The 18,754-nt window shown below is 42.4% G+C and overlaps 1 protein-coding gene across 6 annotated transcripts; it reads right to left on the bottom strand.

The window, feature by feature from the left end:
* On the bottom strand, positions 1 to 18,701 carry cenpe (centromere protein E). 6 transcript variants are annotated; one of them, XM_071353232.1, is made up of 60 exons: positions 18,549 to 18,701; positions 18,134 to 18,243; positions 17,949 to 18,038; positions 17,252 to 17,370; positions 17,051 to 17,170; positions 16,144 to 16,225; positions 15,967 to 16,034; positions 15,811 to 15,885; positions 15,666 to 15,717; positions 15,450 to 15,537; positions 15,234 to 15,363; positions 15,000 to 15,119; positions 14,745 to 14,897; positions 14,509 to 14,650; positions 13,674 to 13,749; positions 13,276 to 13,582; positions 13,121 to 13,177; positions 12,877 to 13,044; positions 12,567 to 12,641; positions 12,364 to 12,432; positions 12,130 to 12,261; positions 11,824 to 12,001; positions 11,555 to 11,709; positions 10,863 to 11,156; positions 10,618 to 10,764; positions 10,421 to 10,534; positions 10,256 to 10,339; positions 10,020 to 10,136; positions 9,705 to 9,926; positions 9,496 to 9,603; positions 9,186 to 9,407; positions 9,019 to 9,081; positions 8,359 to 8,457; positions 8,047 to 8,208; positions 7,729 to 7,950; positions 7,540 to 7,635; positions 7,360 to 7,443; positions 7,157 to 7,273; positions 6,846 to 7,067; positions 6,645 to 6,752; positions 6,335 to 6,556; positions 6,156 to 6,251; positions 5,976 to 6,059; positions 5,773 to 5,889; positions 5,462 to 5,683; positions 5,184 to 5,267; positions 5,011 to 5,106; positions 4,671 to 4,751; positions 4,437 to 4,574; positions 3,023 to 3,217; positions 2,716 to 2,931; positions 2,394 to 2,606; positions 2,074 to 2,277; positions 1,745 to 1,921; positions 1,529 to 1,641; positions 1,276 to 1,373; positions 1,050 to 1,185; positions 641 to 957; positions 488 to 541; positions 1 to 225 (listed from the first exon to the last, which is right to left on the bottom strand). In XM_071353232.1, the coding sequence occupies exons 1-60, from the start codon at positions 18,602 to 18,604 to the stop codon at positions 152 to 154; spliced, it is 8,040 nt and encodes a 2,679-aa protein (XP_071209333.1). In that variant the 5' UTR covers positions 18,605 to 18,701; the 3' UTR covers positions 1 to 151. The 6 variants fall into 6 exon arrangements, with proteins under 6 accessions (XP_071209333.1, XP_071209334.1, XP_071209335.1 ...); XM_071353233.1 differs by having other exon boundaries at positions 5,184 to 5,261; XM_071353234.1 differs by having other exon boundaries at positions 6,156 to 6,236.
* Positions 18,702 to 18,754: the final 53 nt, after the last annotated feature.

Genomic DNA, 18,754 nt, shown 5'->3' with positions numbered 1-18,754 from the left:
TCTTATTCAAGAAACAGCTCTTTATTTTAAACAATAAAACATTTAATCAAATTGATCAAAGCTAAAATTGACTGACAAATACAATTGAAAACAATGAAAATATTTCCAACGTTGAAAAATAGACAATGATTAGTACAATTAGGTAAAACATTTACTGTTGTTTGCATACATCAGATTGCTTTGGTGACAGAGGCCACCATTCGTCCTTTTTATCCACACTTGCATCTGAAAAGATAAGACCAAATCAGCCAAAACAATACTAAATAAAAAACAATGCAGAACCAAAGCAAGCCTGGTATAGGTTAAAATACCAAAGATAGCGTTAACGTTAGTAACAGTGATGAAGTGTTATCACAATTTTGTTACCAACCCTTATACCTCACTCCATTACACCAGTATGTGACAAGTGACATTAACAGCCAGACGAGGTGTTTGTGCTCCAATTAGCAATAACACTTATCACAAACACTCAGATTACACCAATTACCCTCTTCTGCACTTCCAGCAGCCTCAATTTCTGATATGGGAATACCCGCAACCTCTGGTAAAACATGTCATTTCATTAAGGCCAACTGCTGTTTGGTGACTGGATACAAACTGAAATTGTAAGGTAAAGTCAAGTAAATTTGAACGTAGTTACCTTGAATGGTTCCAAGGTTGGAGTTATCAAAAAACTGCTTGGGACAGTTGATCGACATGGATTCAGAGCCTGGACGGACATCGAAGAACTTGCTCTTGGGAGAGTCTAGGAACTTCTTGGGAGAGTCAATTAACTTCTTGGGAGAGTTGAGGAACCTCTTGGGAGAGTTGAGGAACTGCTCAGAATTCATGGGAAGGCGGTGTTTTGTAGGAGTACATGGAGACAGAGGCTTGTCTACCACGTCCCTCTTCTTCTCCTTCAGCTTAATTGCTCTAGCCTTCCACTTTGTGATCTCTCCTTGCTGAGTGGACACAAGGCTGTCAAAACAGAGACAAAACAGCAGAGGTCAGTGATATGAGCTCGCAAGAACCGCCAAAGCATTACAGTAATCTTACAGATCCATATCCACCTCTCCAATTCAGAAATTTTGCTCTGTAGCCTTTTCAGTTCCTCCTCAAGTTTGTTCTTTTCAAGGAGAATGTTGCTTTGGACCGTGCGTCCTCTGGCGGTTATCAGTCTGGCATGCAGATCCTGTCCCTCATTGACTGCAATAGAATTAAACATCTCAAATTAGGGGTCATCTAAATATTAACTTGCTGTTTTGGGGTAATCTCAAATTCTATGAATAGATTTACATGACTTTTCTCCCTCCTGTTGTGATCTTCTCAGAGTCTCCTTCAGCGTCCTCAGAGCGTCCTCCTTGTGGTTCAGGACCGTCATCATCCTGAGTAACCTGAGGGGAAAAATGCAGAACGTCCTAAACATGCATCTTTTCCAATGACTCCGGGAGAGATACTCAAATTCAGCAGTGGTACAAATCAGACAAACAAAGAAAGAATACAAATTTCTATGACATATGAGGGCATGATTAAAGAAATTAGGCCCTACTCTTCTTGGTGTTTAGAGGATGATGCAGTCATCTCCAACTCCATTTTCAAAACTTTAGCATTCAGCTCTTCAAGCTCAAGAGCACTAGGTGATGCTCTTCTCTTAGCCAGAACCTATACCCCAAAAATAAAACAACTTTATACAGTATTGAACACACCCCACATAAAATACAAATAAAAGCTCAGGGGTGAAATTCCACCTTGCGCCAAACCTTACTTCCGTCTCTCTGAGTTTCTCTTTTAGGATTTGAATAGAGCCCTCCCTGTCCTTGACTTGTGCACAAGCATCCTGAAGCTCAGTTTGTAGTAGCTGGGTGGCTTGTTTGTGGTTTGAGACGCTATCAGCAGCTTTCATCTGGTCCTCTTCCAGCTGCTCAACTCTCATCTGCATTTCCTGCAAACACAAAACATACCTGTTGTAAACTTTGTAAGTCGCTCTGGATAAGAGCGTCTGCTAAATGACTTAAATGTAAATGTAAACTAATCATAGGTTCACTTAGAAAAATGGAAATCATCCATGAGATTGAAAAGTAGTTAAAATGGTACCTTGATTTCTCCATCCAACTGCTGACGTTGCAGGGCAAGTTGCTGGTTGTCCCTCAGCAGGTCAGCTTCAGTCTTGACGGAGGCACGCTCCAGTATCTGCAGTAGAGTAGAGGTCTTACTCCTCTCTTCTTTCAGCTGACTGTCAGCCTGTGCTCGGACCACGCCTAGCTCTTTGAGCAAACCACATCGCTCATCTCGCAATCCCTGCAAGGCAAGAGGAAAAACCATTCAGACAAACCATGATCAACCTCAGTTACCACATACAGAATGTCAATTGTATCGCTAAGACTGGAGAATATTGATGGGGTTAACTACCGTACCTGGAGAGCCAGTGTGTTGGCCTGTGCCAAAGCAGAGCGCCGGGCCAGCTCTCGCTCCAGGAAGTTCTCCACTGCTGCTGAGTCCGGTGAGTGGACCATGCATAGAGCATTCAGCTCCTCGTTGCTCCTCTCTCGCACCCTCAGCTCCTCTGACACTGCCGCTGGGTGAGCAGCCAGACTCTCCTCAAGCTTCTTCAAAACACTGTTCATTTTCTTATAACATGATACAAGACGATTAGTTTCACAACATAAATTATATCTTTATATTGCGTTTCATTTTACAGACAAAACCCAACTATGCAGTAATGTGAGGCCCACCCACCTGGAGGTAACCTTCTCTCCTGTCCAACAGCTCTGACAGTCTCTCATCCCAGACTCCAAGGAGGTCATTCTCAACCACCTTGACTGAGTGACTGGGTGCCTGGGCTCTACAGAGGAGCAGGTCCTGGAGTCTCCTCTCCTCAAATACAGCCAAGTCATTCTGAACCAGGGCTTCAACGTGGGTTTTGTAATCCTTGGCACACAGCTTCAGCAGCACCTAAAATGATTTCACTCAATTTAGCAAAAACTGTTTACTATTGCAGTTGAACTTTAAATAGCAACTATGACAAACATGTGATTATTCGTACCTTTGTATCCCACACTGCGTTAGTGATCTGGACAGTAGATCTATTGATATTGCTATAGATCTTTTTTGTGGGCTTTGGAAGAAGGGGCAACAGTTTCAGTATCATGACTTCTTCAACTTGTGTGACATCGACCAGGGGCCCATGTCCAGGCTTAGAAGCACCATTGATAACAAGCTGGATCCTCACGAGGGACACCTGCAATGGGATAGAATAATTGCTTTTATTATGCTGCCATCGAATGAAGCATTTGTAAAGATTTTGAAATGTACACTGAACAAAAATATAAAAAACGCAAAGGGTTGGTTCCATGTTCCAGATGCACAAAAAATGTATTATTTCATGCACAAATTTGTTTACGTCCCTGCTAATGAGCATTTCTCCTTTGCCAAGATAATCCAACCATCTGATAGGTGTGGCATATCAAGAAGCTGATTAAACAGCATGATCAATACACAGGTGCACCTTGTGCTGGGGACAATAAAAGCCCACTAAAATGTGCAGTTTTGTCACACAAGGTCACAGATGAGGGAGCGTGCAATTGGCATGCTGACTGCAGTAATATCCACCAGAGCAGTTGCCAGAGAATTTAATGTTAATTTCTCTACCATAAGCTGCCTCCGTCTTTTTTGAGAAATTGCCAGTATGTCCAGCCGGCCTCACAACCGCAGACCATGTGTATGGCGTCGTGTGGTCGAGCAATTCGCTGATGTCAAAGTTGTGGACAGACAGAGTGCCCCATCGTGGTGGTGGGGTGATGGTACGGGCAAGAATAAGCTACAGATAAAACACAATTGGATTATATCAATGGCAATTTGAATGCACAGAGATACCGTGATGAGATCCTGAGGCCCATTGCCGTGCTATTCATCCGCCGCCATCACCTCACGTTTCAGCATGATAATGCACGGCCCCATGTCGCAAGGATCTGTACACAATTCCTGAAACCTGAAAATGTCCCAGTTCTTTCATGGCCTGCTTACTCACCAGACATGTCACCCATTGAGCATGTTTGAGATGTTCTGGATCGAAGTGTACAACAGTGTGTTCCAGTCAATATCCAGCAACTTCGCACAGCCATTGAAGAGGAGTGGGACAACATTCCACAGGCCATAATCAAAAGCCTTATCAACTCTTTGCGAAGGAGATGTGTCGCGCTGCAAGAGGCAAATAGTGGTCACACCAGATACTGACTGGTTTTCTGAGCCACGCCACTACTTATATATATATATTTTTTTTTTAAAGGTTTCTGTGACCAACAGATGCATGTCTGTATTCCCAGTCATGTGAAATTCACAGATTAGAGCTTAATTTATTTAAACTGACTGATTCTCTTAGGTGAACTGCAACTCAGTGAAATCTTTGAAATTGTTGCATTTACATTTTTTGTTCAGTATAAAATCAAGTTCTAGCCCACCTGGAACTTCTGCATTGAAGCTTCGAGTCTGGAGCACAGTCCCTCTCCTGCCCTGGTGGTACAACAGCTGGTGCTCTGCTCCAGGTTATTGATCTGCTCTGTCAATATGGAGATGGTTGCGTTCGCGTCACTAAGCATCTGGAATGGGGGGGGGGAGTTAATTTGAAAAATGCCACAGCAATTTCAGACAGAGCAGAAGGAATTACTTTTTATCCAATACAATGAAAAACAAACCTTGTGTGAGGTGTCTGCTTCGACTTTGAAGTGAAACTGTCCTTCTTTGAAACCTTTACATTCCTCCTCCAGCTGCTTCATCTGAGGGAAATGCAAAGTAAACATTTAAAGCCATTTTAGCCAAAACCACATGTACCAAAACCTCATTCAAGCTTGGTTCCTGGCTCACTCACGTTATGAATCTGCTTCTGAGTTCAGAACAGTCATACAGACTCTCACCATGTCTATACTGTACTCAAGGTTGTTCTTCAGATGGCTCCTTCCATCTTTCATGAACTATCTTTGAAAGACAGCGTAGTTTCTGTTTTTGCTGAGTTTATATAGTTTAACTACGACCCACTTGTTGTTTCAGTTTGGCCTCTTGTTGTTCGCTCTCAGCCTGCTGTTGTGAGTTCAGACGTTGCTGCTGTTCTAATGTCCTCTGGACTTGTATGACCTGGGGCGAGATTACGCTTTTAAAAATTATATCTATAAAAATGCACATTTTAAGTCCTATAAATAATTCTGACTCACCATCTCCATATTTTCCTGCAGGTCTCCCTGAATCTGGGACCTCTCATCTCCCATGTGTGTGCCTTCTTCCTGTAGCTGCTGCATCTGAACAAAATGTGACAAAACAGTAAACAAGCAACTATGAGACACCATCACCTGGATGAGTAGAGGCTTTTACTGACTTGGGCTGTTTGTTGTTCCTCCTGGACTTTGAAGGACTGGTTCAAAGAAATCCCATTCATGGGTCAAATAAATTATGTTGATTTCTTGAGAAAAATTTGAGAATTTAAGTCACTCACCATCTCCACATTGTCCTCCAGGTCTCTCTTGAGCTGGTTCCTCTCCTCTCGGACTCCCTCCAGTATCTCCTGGAGCTGGTCTCTCTCTCCAGTCAGTGAGGTCACAGTAGAGAGCAGCTTCTCCAACTCCCCTGCATGATTCTGAGAGCTGTCTGTCTTCTCAGACAGGAGACGCTCTCTCTCAGCTCGCACAGACTCAAGCTCCTCATTCAGCTGCTTAGCCTTTATCAGGGGGGAAACAGGTGAAATGTTTCATCAATATGCATGTGAGCTGAAGAGGCTACATGTCAAAAAGGAAAAAGGCTATTAACCTGCTGTTCTAGAAGAGACTCCTTCTGTAAACTTTGGCTCTCAAGGTCAGAGTTCACTTGTCTCTGTTGTCTGAGCTCCTCTTGGATGGAATGGAGAAGTCCCTGAGTCTCTGCAGCCTAGAATAAAGCTAACGTGTTAGACTTGGAGCACACTTCAAAGTCAGAAGTTTGGTTAACTGAGAAACATTTGGCCATGGCCTCACCATCTCCAGATTTTCCTGCAGGTCACCCTTCAACTGACACCGCTCCTGTGTCATGGTTTCCAGTTCCTCTCCTAGCTGCTGTAGCTGTATAAAAGTTAAACATTTAAATACAAATGAAACTTATCCAGTGTTTGAAAAATATTCTATCACCACCATATAAAATTATTGACAGAGACTAACTTGCTGCTGAAGTTGAGCTTCTTGATGTTCCCTCTCAGTCTGTTGCTCTGAGTTCAGATGTCGCTGCTGTTTCAACTCCTCCTGGAATTTGATGGACTGGTTTGAAGATATAACATATTCATGGGTCAAATAAGTAATAAAATCAACAATGTGATTGTAGAATTTAAGTCAAGACTCACCATCTCCACATTGTCCTCCAGGTCTCTCTTGAGCTGGTTCCTCTCCTCTCGGATTCCCTCCAGTATCTCCTGGAGCTGGTCTCTCTCTCCAGTCAGTGAGGTCACAGTAGAGAACAGCTTCTCCAACTCCTCTGCATGATTCTGAGAGCTTTCTGTCTTCTCAGACAGGAGCATCACACGCTCAGCTCGCACAGACTCAAGCTCCTCATTCAGCTGCTTCATCTGAAGAGTAGGTTAGCATTCATATTAGAATCTACACTTCGATTGATGTGACAATGAAATCTGTTGTGCAAGTAAAAGCACATTTTACCTGACTTTGCAGCTCCTCTAGATTTGCAGTCTCCGTAGGTTTCATATTTTCCTCTTGATGGTGTATCTTTTCAAGTGCCACCCGTAGTTCCTCCTGGTTTTCAATCATCTGCAAAAATATAAAACGTAAACTTGTAATATAAAAAGCTTCTGATTGCAATTAGTGTGAGCATTGTTAAACATTGTGTAATCTATCACTCACCATCTCCACATTGTCCTCCAGGTCTCTCTTGAGCTGGTTCCTCTCCTCTCGGACTCCCTCCAGTATCTCCTGGAGCTGGTCTCTCTCTCCAGTCAGTGAGGTCACAGTAGAGCGCAGCTTCTCCAACTCCTCTGCATGATTCTGAGAGCTGTCTGTCTTCTCAGACAGCAGACGCTCTCTCTCAGCTCGCACAGACTCAAGCTCCTCATTCAGCTGCTTAGTCTTTATCAGGGGGGAAACAGGTGAAATGTTTCATCAATATGCATGTGAGCTGAAGAGGCTACATGTCAAAAAGGAAAAAGGCTATTAACCTGCTGTTCTAGAAGAGACTCCTTCTGTAAACTTTGGCTCTCAAGGTCAGAGTTCACTTGTCTCTGTTGTCTGAGCTCCTCTTGGATGGAATGGAGAAGTCCCTGAGTCTCTGCAGCCTAGAATAAAGCTAACGTGTTAGACTTGGAGCACACTTCAAAGTCAGAAGTTTGGTTAACTGAGAAACATTTGGCCATGGCCTCACCATCTCCAGATTTTCCTGCAGGTCACCCTTCAACTGACACCGCTCCTGTGTCATGGTTTCCAGTTCCTCTCCTAGCTGCTGTAGCTGTACAAAAGTTAAACATTTAAATACAAATTAAACTTATCCAGTGTTACAACAATATTCTAACATAACCATATAAAATCATTGACAGAGACTAACTTGCTGCTGAAGTTGAGCTTCTTGATGTTCCCTCCCAGTCTGTTGCTTTGAGTTCAGATGTTGCGGATGTTTAGGTTCTGTATGTACTTGTATGATCTAGGGGGAACGCATATTCGTTTTACATCCCCATTCACGGCTTGATGCGCCAATCTACACCCCAAAAATGGCCTTCCTAAGGGTACAACTCACCATCTCCACATTGTCCTCCAGGTCTCTCTTGAGCTGGTTCCTCTCCTCTCGGACTCCCTCCAGTATCTCCTGGAGCTGGTCTCTCTCTCCAGTCAGTGAGGTCACAGTAGAGAACAGCTTCTCCAACTCCTCTGCATGATACTGAGAGCTGTCTGTCTTCTCAGACAGGAGACGCTCTCTCTCATCTTGCACAGAATTTAGCTCCTTAATCAGCTGACTTATCTTTGGGAATGGTTTTGGAGATAAAAAACATCTTCAACCTGCACATTGGTTGCATTTAGGTAGTGCATCGTGGCGACAACTGACTAAGAACCTCACCTGGTTTTGCAGCTCTCCTAGACAGGACGTATTCTCTGGAACATCTATGTTGTTCAACCTTGTCTCAACATCTGCATTCTGAGTCTGAAGTTGTTGGATTTTCCCCTGTAGCGATTTGATCTTCTCTTGAGCCCCCCTTAGTTCCTCTTGATTCTCAATCATCTAAAACAATGGTTAAAAAATGAATTGCATTAACATGCACACATTTCAAAAAGTAGAGTAAGAGCAGATTACTGATTCAAATCTTTATGCAACAAGCACATTTCAATCTCACGTCTCTTATGAATAATGCAGTGTATAATATTTCAGCACCATCTCTACATTGTCCTGAAGGTCAGTCTTCAGCTGGCTCCGCTCCTCTTTAACAGCTTCCAGTCGCTCCTCTAACTCCTTCACTGCCTCTAGTTGCATCTATCGGCAACAATGTAAAGCAATAATTAATAAACAAATACAGTTGAACCATGGTGTTCGGCATCACCCGAATATACACAGTGTACAAAACATTAAGAACATCTTCCTAATATTGAATTGCGTCACCCACCGCCATTTGGGCCCTCAGAACAGCATCAATTCGTCGGGGCATGGACTCTACAATGTATCGAAAGCATTCCATAGGGATGCTGGCCCATGTTGACTCCAATGCTTCCCACAGATGTGTCAAGTTGGCTGGATGTCCTTTAGGTGGTGGACCATTCTTAACACACGGAAAACTGTGGTGCTTGAAAAACGCAGCAGCGTTGTAGTTCTTAAATATTTTGTCATGCCATTCACTCTCAATGGCACACATACACAATCCTTGTCTCAAGGCTTAAAAATCCTTCTTTAACCGGTCTCCTCCCCTTCATCTACACAGATTGAAGTGGACTTAACAAGTGACATCAATAAGGGATCATAGACTAACCAGGTGAAAGCTATGTCATGAAAAGAGGTGTTCTTAATGTTTGTGCACTCAGTGTATAAACAATGACTTACCTGCAAACGTAGGTCAGTCTCCTGATGTTCTCTATGGGGCTGGTGTGCAGAGTTCAGATGTTGCTGTCGAACAAATACATGTATTCTGTCAATCCACGTGGATACACAAAATATGATAAAAGTAGAAAGTATGGATTTCAATAGATATAAAAGTAACTCAGACTCACCATCTCCACTTTGTCCTCCAGGTCTCTCTTGAGCTGGTCCCTCTCCTCTCGGATTCCCTCCAGTATCTCCTGGAGCTGGTCTCTCTCTCCAGTCAGTGAGGTCACAGTAGAGAGCAGCTTCTCCAACTCCTCTGGATGATTCGGAAGGCGTTCGGTCTTCTCAAACAGGAGACGCTCGCTCTCAGCTCGCACAGACTCAAGCTCCTCCTTCAGCTGCTTCATCTGAAGAGTAGGTTAGCATTCATATTAGAATCTACACTTCGATTGCTGTGACAATGAAATCTGTTGTGCAAGTAAAAGCACATTTTACCTGACTTTGCAGCTCCTCTAGATTTGCAGTCTCCGTAGGTTTCATATTTTCCTCTTGATGGTGTATCTTTTCAAGTGCCACCCGTAGTTCCTCCTGGTTTTCAATCATCTGCAAAAATATAAAACGTAAACTTGTAATATAAAAAGCTTCTGATTGCAATTAGTGTGTGCATTTTCAAAATAGTGTATTTAAATCGATCAATCACCCACCATCTCCACTTTGTCCTCCAGGTCTCTCTTGAGCTGGTTCCTCTCCTCTCGGATTCCCTCCAGTATCTCCTGGAGCTGGTCTCTCTCTCCAGTCAGTGAGGTCACAGTAGAGAACAGCTTCTCCAACTCCTCTGCATGATTCTGAGAGCTGCCCGTCTTCTCAAACAGGAGATGCTCTCTCTCAGCTTGCCCAGACTCAAGTGCATCACTCAGCTGCATCATCTTTGAGGAGAGAAAAAAGGTAAGATCTAATTGTTTTTTCCCAAAACGATTGAAGAAACATACTACTAAAATGAAACAGTCAAATAAACTAACCTGCTGTTCTAGAAGAGACTCCTTCTGTAAACTTTGGATCTCAAGGTCAGCGTTCACTTGTCTCTGTTGTCTGAGCTCCTCTTGGATGGAATGGAGAAGTCCCTGAGTCTCTGCAGCCTATAGGAGGAGAGAGTAATATCACATTAATATAACTGACACTTCATGTTTTTGTTTACAGTTAGCTACACCATCAAAGCGCAGCGGTTGGATGAACAAAAACACAGACATAGCCTCACCATTTCCATATTTTGCTGCAAGTCACTGTTCAACTGGCTCCTTTCCTCTGTCATGGTCTCCAATGCAGCTCGTAGTTCCTGTATCTGTGCAAATGAGAAAGATAACAATTTAAAATCTCCCATTTAAAAATGATCCCAGGCCATAACTTGTATAAAGACACTGACTTGTAGCTGATGTTGATCATCTTGTTGGGTACATGACTGCTGTTCTGAGTTCAGATGCTGTTGCCGTTTTAGTTCTGCCTGGACCTGTATCACCTCCTCACTCAGCTGCCTTATCTGAAATACAAATAAACCAAATAAATTGTAAATACCTACTGTAAGGAGACGGCTGAAATTAGTTGTTTTGAGAGGCACTGCACCTGATCTTGGTGTTCCTGGGATAAATTGTCATATTTTTCCTTGGATGATTCACTGTCAGCAAGCTTCTCCTCCAACTCTTTCATGACTTGTTGCATTCCACACAATTGATCTTCAATTGATGCGCGATACTGTTCATTCTCCTTCAGCTAAATAAAAAAATACATTGTTGGAGGACAGCCTTATAGAAGATTCAACAAACACATTCAAGATCATGTGATTTAACAAGGACTAAAGACCAATTTACTCTCAGGCTGGACTGTTCCACAGTAGTCAGAAGCTGACTGTTCTCCAGAGAGGAGCGCGCCAAGTCCTTATGGAAAGTCTCCAGTTGCTCAGTGATGTCGGTGCACTGCTGGGTTAGGTCATTTTCCCTCAACTCTGCTTTGCTCAGGTCATCTTGAAGTTTGACTAGCTGCTCCTGGGAGCTCTGGACATGTTCTCTGAATTGATGAGCTTCCTCCTCACTGCAGGCCTTAGCAGACACCAGCATGTCTCTCTCTTTTTGGACTGCACAGAGCTCCTCCGTGAGATCACATACCTGAACAGCCAGAGGACATTAATTAAAAGATAAGACTTCTCTTAAAAAATACAAGTCTCTGTTGCTCTACGTCAGGGATCTTCAACCTATTTTTTTCTTGGGCGGATGGTCAGGGGGCCGGAACATAATTTGTAGAATACAAATTGACCGCAAGAAGACCAAAACAATCATTTAAAACATTTGTATACGATCACATACTATTATGTGTGGGAATACATTGGAACAGAATTCCCAAATTAAAATCAGTTGAACATGATTTGCTGGTGTTTTTACCATATTCTATGTCCAACATTTTCTATATATATATATATATATATATTCCCCCCCCCTTACAATACTTGAGCGGCCAAATTATAAACATTTGGGGAACTGTTCTACATCGTATCAAACAGGTTTACCTGCTTCATCAAACTGTTGACTTTATCTGGAAGATCCTGCAGTGCACTCAAATCCTCAATCTTAGCTTGTAGGGTTCTCTCATCTTCATGAGACATCTCCAGCTCTTTCTTCAGGTCAGCAACTGTTTTCTCAAGTTCAATGCGGTCTATGAGATCTAAGCAAAAAGAGGACACCCCATGTTAGATAGATCATTTAGTAACTACATGGCAAATAAATTAAAGGCTGGAGAAGAGTAAATACTATACAAAAGACAACCAACATTACAAACTTTTGGGAACTTTTCCATCCAGAAGAGTAGTAAGCTTGGTGTTCTCCTCAAAGGCTCCCTGTAACTCCCTCTGAAGGTCAACCTGCATCTTTTTGAAGCTCGATTTTTCTGTCTCCAACTGATGGCGAAGGCCATTCACCTGAGCTTCCATCCTCTCAAAGCCAGCAGTTAGAGTCACCTGAAAGCAAGGCCAGAGCATAAAGTTAGGGGTAATACAACATGATAATGGTCAATCTATGGAGTGCAGTTTGCATTTAAATACAGGCTGCAAACTGACATATTGGCACTGAAGTAGGGGAAACTTACAGCCCTCTCTTTGAGTGAGATATTTTCACTGCGCAGGTGGGCCCACTCCTTCTTAGTGTCACGGCTCAACCCCTCAGCATCGTCCAGAGAGCGTCGCAGCTGCTTCACTTCTTGGACCAAGTCAACGTCACTCTTAAGAGAAAAGTATGATGGCTATGTTACATCAGGGTGGTGCTGCAACATCACCCATTGTGAACACATCAAGAACAAATCAATTAGCAAAAATTAATGTACCGATCTTTGTAGTTCCTCTGCCCAGTCGCCTTTCTTTTTCAGCTCCTCAGACATTGCCACCAGATTAGCCTAGGGATGGATCAGATTTGGCAAATCAATCAAACAGCCATGCAACCCAGCACTCATTGACAAAACAGACCCACATACAATAAATCTTGTTAGATGCAGCTTTTTGCTTCTGCCTAAACATTTCGTAGTTTTACCTCAAGCTCTTGAGATTTGCATCCCGAGGCCTCCATGGCCTTCTTTAAGGAGGAAATGTCATTCAGTAGTTCTTTCTGTAGAGTTAATAAAAGCCAATGAGTGCAAAGCTACAAACCAGCCAGGGAGCATTTCATAAGTGCTAGTCATCTTAATGACTTCTAATAAGTCCCTAAGATATATTTATGGGCTTGCAATTGGCTTATACCATAGATAGTACATTCCAATTTGAATTACTACATTGAAATAAGGTCAACCTGTTGGTTATATAACTTTTGCCATCTCTAGGCAATCTATGCAGCAGTCTATAACCTCATATTCTCTTTTGCTCTCCTCTTCCAAAGAATTGAACTCATCCATCTCTTTCTTCTCCTCCATCTCCTGAAGAAGTGCAGCCTTTTCTTTCTTCAAGTTTTCAGTCTGTTCCATTAGGATGTTGAGCTCCTGCTTGAGATAATCACGCTCAGTAGAAACCATTTCCTGTCAACAGACAGCATGGTGAGGTGAGAGTATTCAGAAGAAAAATAATAATAAATATATAAAAATAGCTATATACCTTCTCAGACACCAACGTCTCACAGAGGTGAATGGTCTCTTCAAATCCCTTTTTCATCTGTAAAAAAAATTATAGTTATACATTTTTTGCATTTAGATTAAAGGATTCAACATTCTGCACAATAAAACAGTGAGAAGGAATTGGTGATCATCAACCTGCTCCTGTGCATCAGCAGGCATTTGAGACTTTTCTAGCTGCTTCTCCAGTTCAGCAACCCTCATCTCGAAAGTAGCAACCTTCTCCATGGCTTCCTGGTTCTGCTGAGTCTCATTTTCCAACTGTGCATCAGCAGGCATTAGTGACTTTTCTTCTAGCTGCTTCTCCAGTTCCACAACCCTTCTCTGAAATGTCTCCACTTCCTCCATGGCCTCCTGCTTCTGCTGAGTCTCATTTTCCAGCTGGAGCTCCAGACAGGACACCTTCTCAGACAATTTGTTCAGTTGGTTTGGAGATAAAAATTCACTAGAAAAGCAGAGAATGCAGGAACATGAGTATGAAGGACAACAAGCAGTAAGGAATGTGTAAAGATAAAATGGCAATAGTCCATGTTCACCTTTCTGCAAAACCACGCACGGTCATATTGCTCTGGTTCATCTCCATGTCAAAGGTAGAATCGAACTCCTCGCCATCTGTGAATACACAAACAAAAAAAACAAGCAATTGATCAGGATTCATGTACCAGTACGGCCAGTGCTTGACTTAGACTGAAATAGGTTCCGGTACTACTTTTGGGTGCTGGTACTGTTTAGGTGCAGGAGTTCCACAATATATTTTTTTGTATTTTACCTCCCCTTTCTCCCCAATTTTGATCTTGTCTGAGCGTTGCAAGTCCCCAACAGGCTCGGGAGAGGCAAAGGTGGAGTCATGCGTCCTCCGAAACGTCCCCCGCGCTCCTTAACACCCGCCAGTCAGCCACACCAATGTGTCGGAGGAAACACTGTTCAACTGGTGACCTGGTCAGCTTGCAGGCACCCGGCCCGCCACAAGGAGTCACTAGGGCGCGATGAGCCAAGTAAAAACCCACCCACCCCCCGGCAAAACCCTCCCCTAACCCAGACGACACTGGGCCAATTGTGCGCCATTCTATGGAACTCCCAGCCATGGCCGGTTGTAGCACAGCCCGTGAATGAACCTGGGTCTGTAGTAACGCCACGGTGATGCATTTCCTTAGAACGCTGCGCCACTCGGGAGGACTGCTCCACAATACTTTTGATCTAAAATTCTATAAGAGCTCAATCAGTAGAACATTTTAGGTGCTGGTACTCCGCTCCATTGAGCTCCTGCCAAAGTCAAGCACTGAGTATGGCAAAATATAGCATACTGTATAAAGCAGAGTAAAAGCTATCACTGAGATTGGTATTAAGTATATTTTTCCAATGCGTACTTACCTTCATTCTGCTCTGTCAAGACAGACATATCAGCTTTTCTCTTTTTGAGAAAAGGCTCAGCAAAGCTTAGGTCAGACTCTCCCGCATGGTGGAAGGCTGGTGATGGCAGTTTTCCACCCCACGTAACCCTACGTTTCGGCATCTTTACAAACAGACACGGTTAAACATAAAAAATAAAGTACTAAAATAAAGGAATAAAGCATCAGATACTTATCTGCAAGGCACTAAAAGTCTACCTTTTTGATGGTAACGAAGTTTGACGAAGTGACTAGAAGTTTGGTTAAATTCTTAATCCTGTCCTCTTGTTCTCTTTGGAGCTGATCCTTCTCTTGCAAAATCTGGGACAGAGTCTCCTTCTCTGTCGCGGTTGTTTGAGTGACGGATGAGACCTAAGGCAGTGTACAAAAATAAAAACGTTGAATTTACAAATACTTGAAGGAGAGCCGGCAACATTTCTAAAGAACCCCAATAGCCGGTACAGGTAGACTTGCCTCATGAAGTCTGCGCTTGAGGTCCACAATTTCATTTCTGTATCTTCTCAGAAGGGCTCCGTCATCAGAAACCTCTGTGACATGCGGGTCATTCTTCATGTTCTTTGCTGCACTAGCAAACTAGATTATAGAGATGGGCAGTTGATTAGATAAGAATGTAACATTTGTCTGATCTTAAATCCGTATTTTAAAATATTTTAATATGGAAGTCTGACACACAAAAAAGTTACCCACTTGAAGAGTGCTAAGTGTTTCTTCCAGAGTAACTGGGGTGATGGTGCAGATGATGACAGTTTTTGCATTTCCACCCAAGGAATTTTGGAGAATACGGGTGAGTTTACTGTCCCTGTAGTTAGTGAAACCCCTGAATGTATGGATAAAAATACATTAGTGAACATTAAACACATGGCATAAGTTAAACTAAAAAAAGTATAAATAACTAACACCTACTTCTGGGTTTCATCAGACAGTTTCTTGATCACTTGACCGAGGGTGAACAGGCTGCGATTTATATTACATCCTTCTTTGAAACGTGTACCTACAATATCAGATGTCAAAAGTCACACAAAAAACCACAAGCAACTGAAATCGACCACCAAATGAAGGTTGTTCAGATTCTGATATTTCACACTGTTGTTACATTAGCACAGGTATCAAACCACTTACCTTCAGCACCTGTTTGACTTGCTCGCTCAGCCCCAGCCAGGTCAACCAAATTCTACATGAAAATGAAGAGACTGGTAAGAAAAAAATACATAATTGGGGGACCCATATCTGAGGTCACAAAACACACTTGACTGTGGCAGCTTACCAAATGGGACACAATAATGGCGCCGTCTGAATTCTCACCAGATGCAGAGTCACCCCTGTCACGACTCTCCAAGATCTAAGAAAAAGCATCAGCATTATCTCCAGCACAGATACCAGAAATGCATTGTCTATTGTGATGTATAACAAAATGTCTCACCATGCGGAAAATTGTGTGCGAACGACTGCTTCGCTGGTTCATTTTTGTCTTTCCATAATGGCGATTCTCTAGCGGATACATTTAACATCAAATAGAATAGTGTCAGAATGTTATTCAAGCAATACATAGACTATACTTAGTCTGGCATGCTGGTTGAAATAAGGTAGAGTATTTTACTTTCTCCTTTTCTAATCCACGCAAGGGCTTGCTCAGGAGATGTCACCAGTTCCTCAGTTAGGTCAGCTACATAGACAGTTTTCTGCGAAGACAGGCATGTCACCATTTATTCCACCATTCAAAATACCAGGGTTGTGAACATTAGTCCAAAGTAGCAAAACGTTCTGTTTTGCAACTAAAACAAGAGTTTATATTGGATAAATTAGGGTTGGTTCTAGGTCTTGAAAACCCTTTTCTGGAGATGAACTACAATTATGAAGATGTGTTTTAATGTTTGGAAACATCAATAATCGTCGCTACAAACGGTTTTCGAAATGTATGCTGATATGCCCCTTATCTTTCATATCAGCAAGAAACAATCTCTCAAATAAAAAAGATTCACCTACTGAAGCAGTTTTGCACAGATCCATATGCTGTGTGCCTCCAGTTGACGAAGTATATTTCCTCCTCTGTTACGCTTACACAGGTGTTCGGGGCACACTAGATTGCCAATTAGCACAGGTGACCGCCTATGCCTTCTGTCAGTCTTCCATAAACAAGCGCTGTAACATGGAGATATGGCCGTGTGGGAACACTAACCATAAAAATGGTGTGTAATAATTTAACCTTTTTTTTGCTGATATGAAAGATATGTTCCTCATGTTTCCAAAACCGTACCGCAAACGATGCGTTTTGACATTCAGAAAGAGCGTTGGGACTCTTAAAAAAAACTCTCGGCCTGAAGATACTGCCATCAATAGGCGCTAAAAGGTAGTTAGCGTCTATGAATGGGTTATGTAGGTCCATCCCTGTTTCGTTCACTTTGAGAAACATTTTTCACAAGAATCAGTGTAATGAATACACCCCAGTCATATCTTTATTATCGTCTAACAGTTATATTGTCTTACAATATATCCATCAAACTTACATTGTTTCCCTCTCGGATCTCTAGAGGTTTCCTTTTCCAACTGTCACAGAGCAAATCTGTCACTGTTTCATTGTAGATCTCCAAGTACGACACCCTCAGGAGGAACTCCTTTTTTGGACACTAAAGCAAAAATGAAAGCAAACCACTTACAACACTAAACACGTGCATATTATAGAAAATAAACAATCTACTACTACTCACATTTTTTATAGTCTGGAAGACATCCTCCATGGCAAGGGGTATAACTCCTGGAGTAAGAGAACTCCCCATCATAGTGAAAGTCTTTCCAGATGAAGTTTGTCCATAAGCAAATATTGTTCCTGAGAAAATAATGTATGCCACTTAATATATGTCAACACCAAGTTAACCCAATAGAGAGTTCAAATACAACTATAGTGTTACTAAATAGTGTTCATATAGCCAGCAGCATACCACTGCTGGCTTGCTTCTGAAGCTAAGCAGGGTTGGTCCCTAGATGGGAGACCAGATGCTGCTGGAAGTGGTGTTGGAAGGCCAATAGGAGACACTCTTTCCTCAGGTCAAAATAAATATATCCTGTGTAAGGTGCCGTCTTTCGGGTGGGACGTTAAACGGGTGTCCTGACTGTGGTCACTAAAGATCCCATGGCACTTATAGTAAGAGTAGGGGTGTTAACACCGGTGTCCTGGCTAATATCCCAAGCTGTCCCTCATACCATCACCGTCACCTAATCACCCCCAGCTTACAATTGGCTCATTCATCCCCCTCCTCGTCCCTGTAACTATTCCCCAGGTCGTTGCTGTAAACGAGAATGTGTTCCCAGTTAACTTACCTGGTAAAATAAATAACAATAGTTATGGACAAAATACTATAATCTGAGAAGATAATGTATTGCACTTGTTCACAATCCCTCCTTTACCATTATAACCTTCAACAGTGGAGACAACAAGAGGTTTTGCAAGTTCCTGGTACAGCTGCAGAGTTGTTTCTTCAGCACTAAATACACGGTCTGCCAGGGAAACAAATCAGACACAGAAGTGATTGCCTGCACGTTCAGACACAGTATGACAGATAGCATTCATCCTCGCCTTTTTGAAAGCTCACCAAAACTGAAGTTCTTGGTAAGATTTCCATCGTCAACCTGATAAATTGTCTTCTTATCCGTTTTCCAATACAACTTGACTGGCTCGGCGCTTTCTGCAGCAGTTTCCTCCCTACGACGAATATAACGAACGTTAAGACAGATATCCGCAGATAAAGCTAGGCAACGTTAACTAGCAAGTTAATTTCTCAAATGTATCAGTTATTATACAATGTAAATGACATAAACCATAACATTATCCAACGTTGGCTTTGTTAGCTTATTAGCTAACATTAGATGAATAAGCTATCTGCCAGAGCTAACCAGCTAGCGAGTGTTACGATACCTAACGTTACTCACAATTGCTAGCTTATTCTTTACTAACGTTAGCTAGTAAGCCAGCTAGCTATATTTAAAAAGTTCAGAAAATAGCCTCACCTTTCTATCAGAGGTCGAACCCGTACACAGACTTTGACAGCAGATTCCTCTGCCATTGTATGTATATATATATATAATTTAAAAAAAAATTAAGTCCCTTTCACTCGATGAATAACGTTAGCTTTCTGGCTAGATTCAAAAATTGAGTTTGAAAATGTGCGCACTGTCTTATCCTTTGTTTTCATTGGACGGCGTCATAATTCGGA

The sequence above is a fragment of the Salvelinus alpinus genome, chromosome 19 (assembly GCF_045679555.1).
Source record: "Salvelinus alpinus chromosome 19, SLU_Salpinus.1, whole genome shotgun sequence".
Classification (NCBI taxonomy): Eukaryota; Metazoa; Chordata; class Actinopteri; order Salmoniformes; family Salmonidae; genus Salvelinus; species Salvelinus alpinus.
Note: the sequence above shows the minus strand (reverse complement) of the source record. Positions and strands in the feature narration are given on the sequence as shown.

What these genes read in the sequence shown, in the direction of transcription:
- cenpe (XM_071353232.1), bottom strand. Translation starts at nt 18,604, where the DNA reads ATGGCAGAGGAATCTGCTGTCAAAGTCTGTGTACGGGTTCGACCTCTG. An exon ending in GCAAATCTCAAGAGCTTGAG is followed by an intron (nt 12,433 to 12,566) that starts GTAAAACTACGA and finishes ATCCATCCCTAG; the next exon opens with GCTAATCTGGTGGCAATGTC. An exon ending in TGCTGGAAGTGCAGAAGAGG is followed by an intron (nt 226 to 487) that starts GTAATTGGTGTA and finishes TTATCTTTTCAG; the next exon opens with ATGCAAGTGTGGATAAAAAG.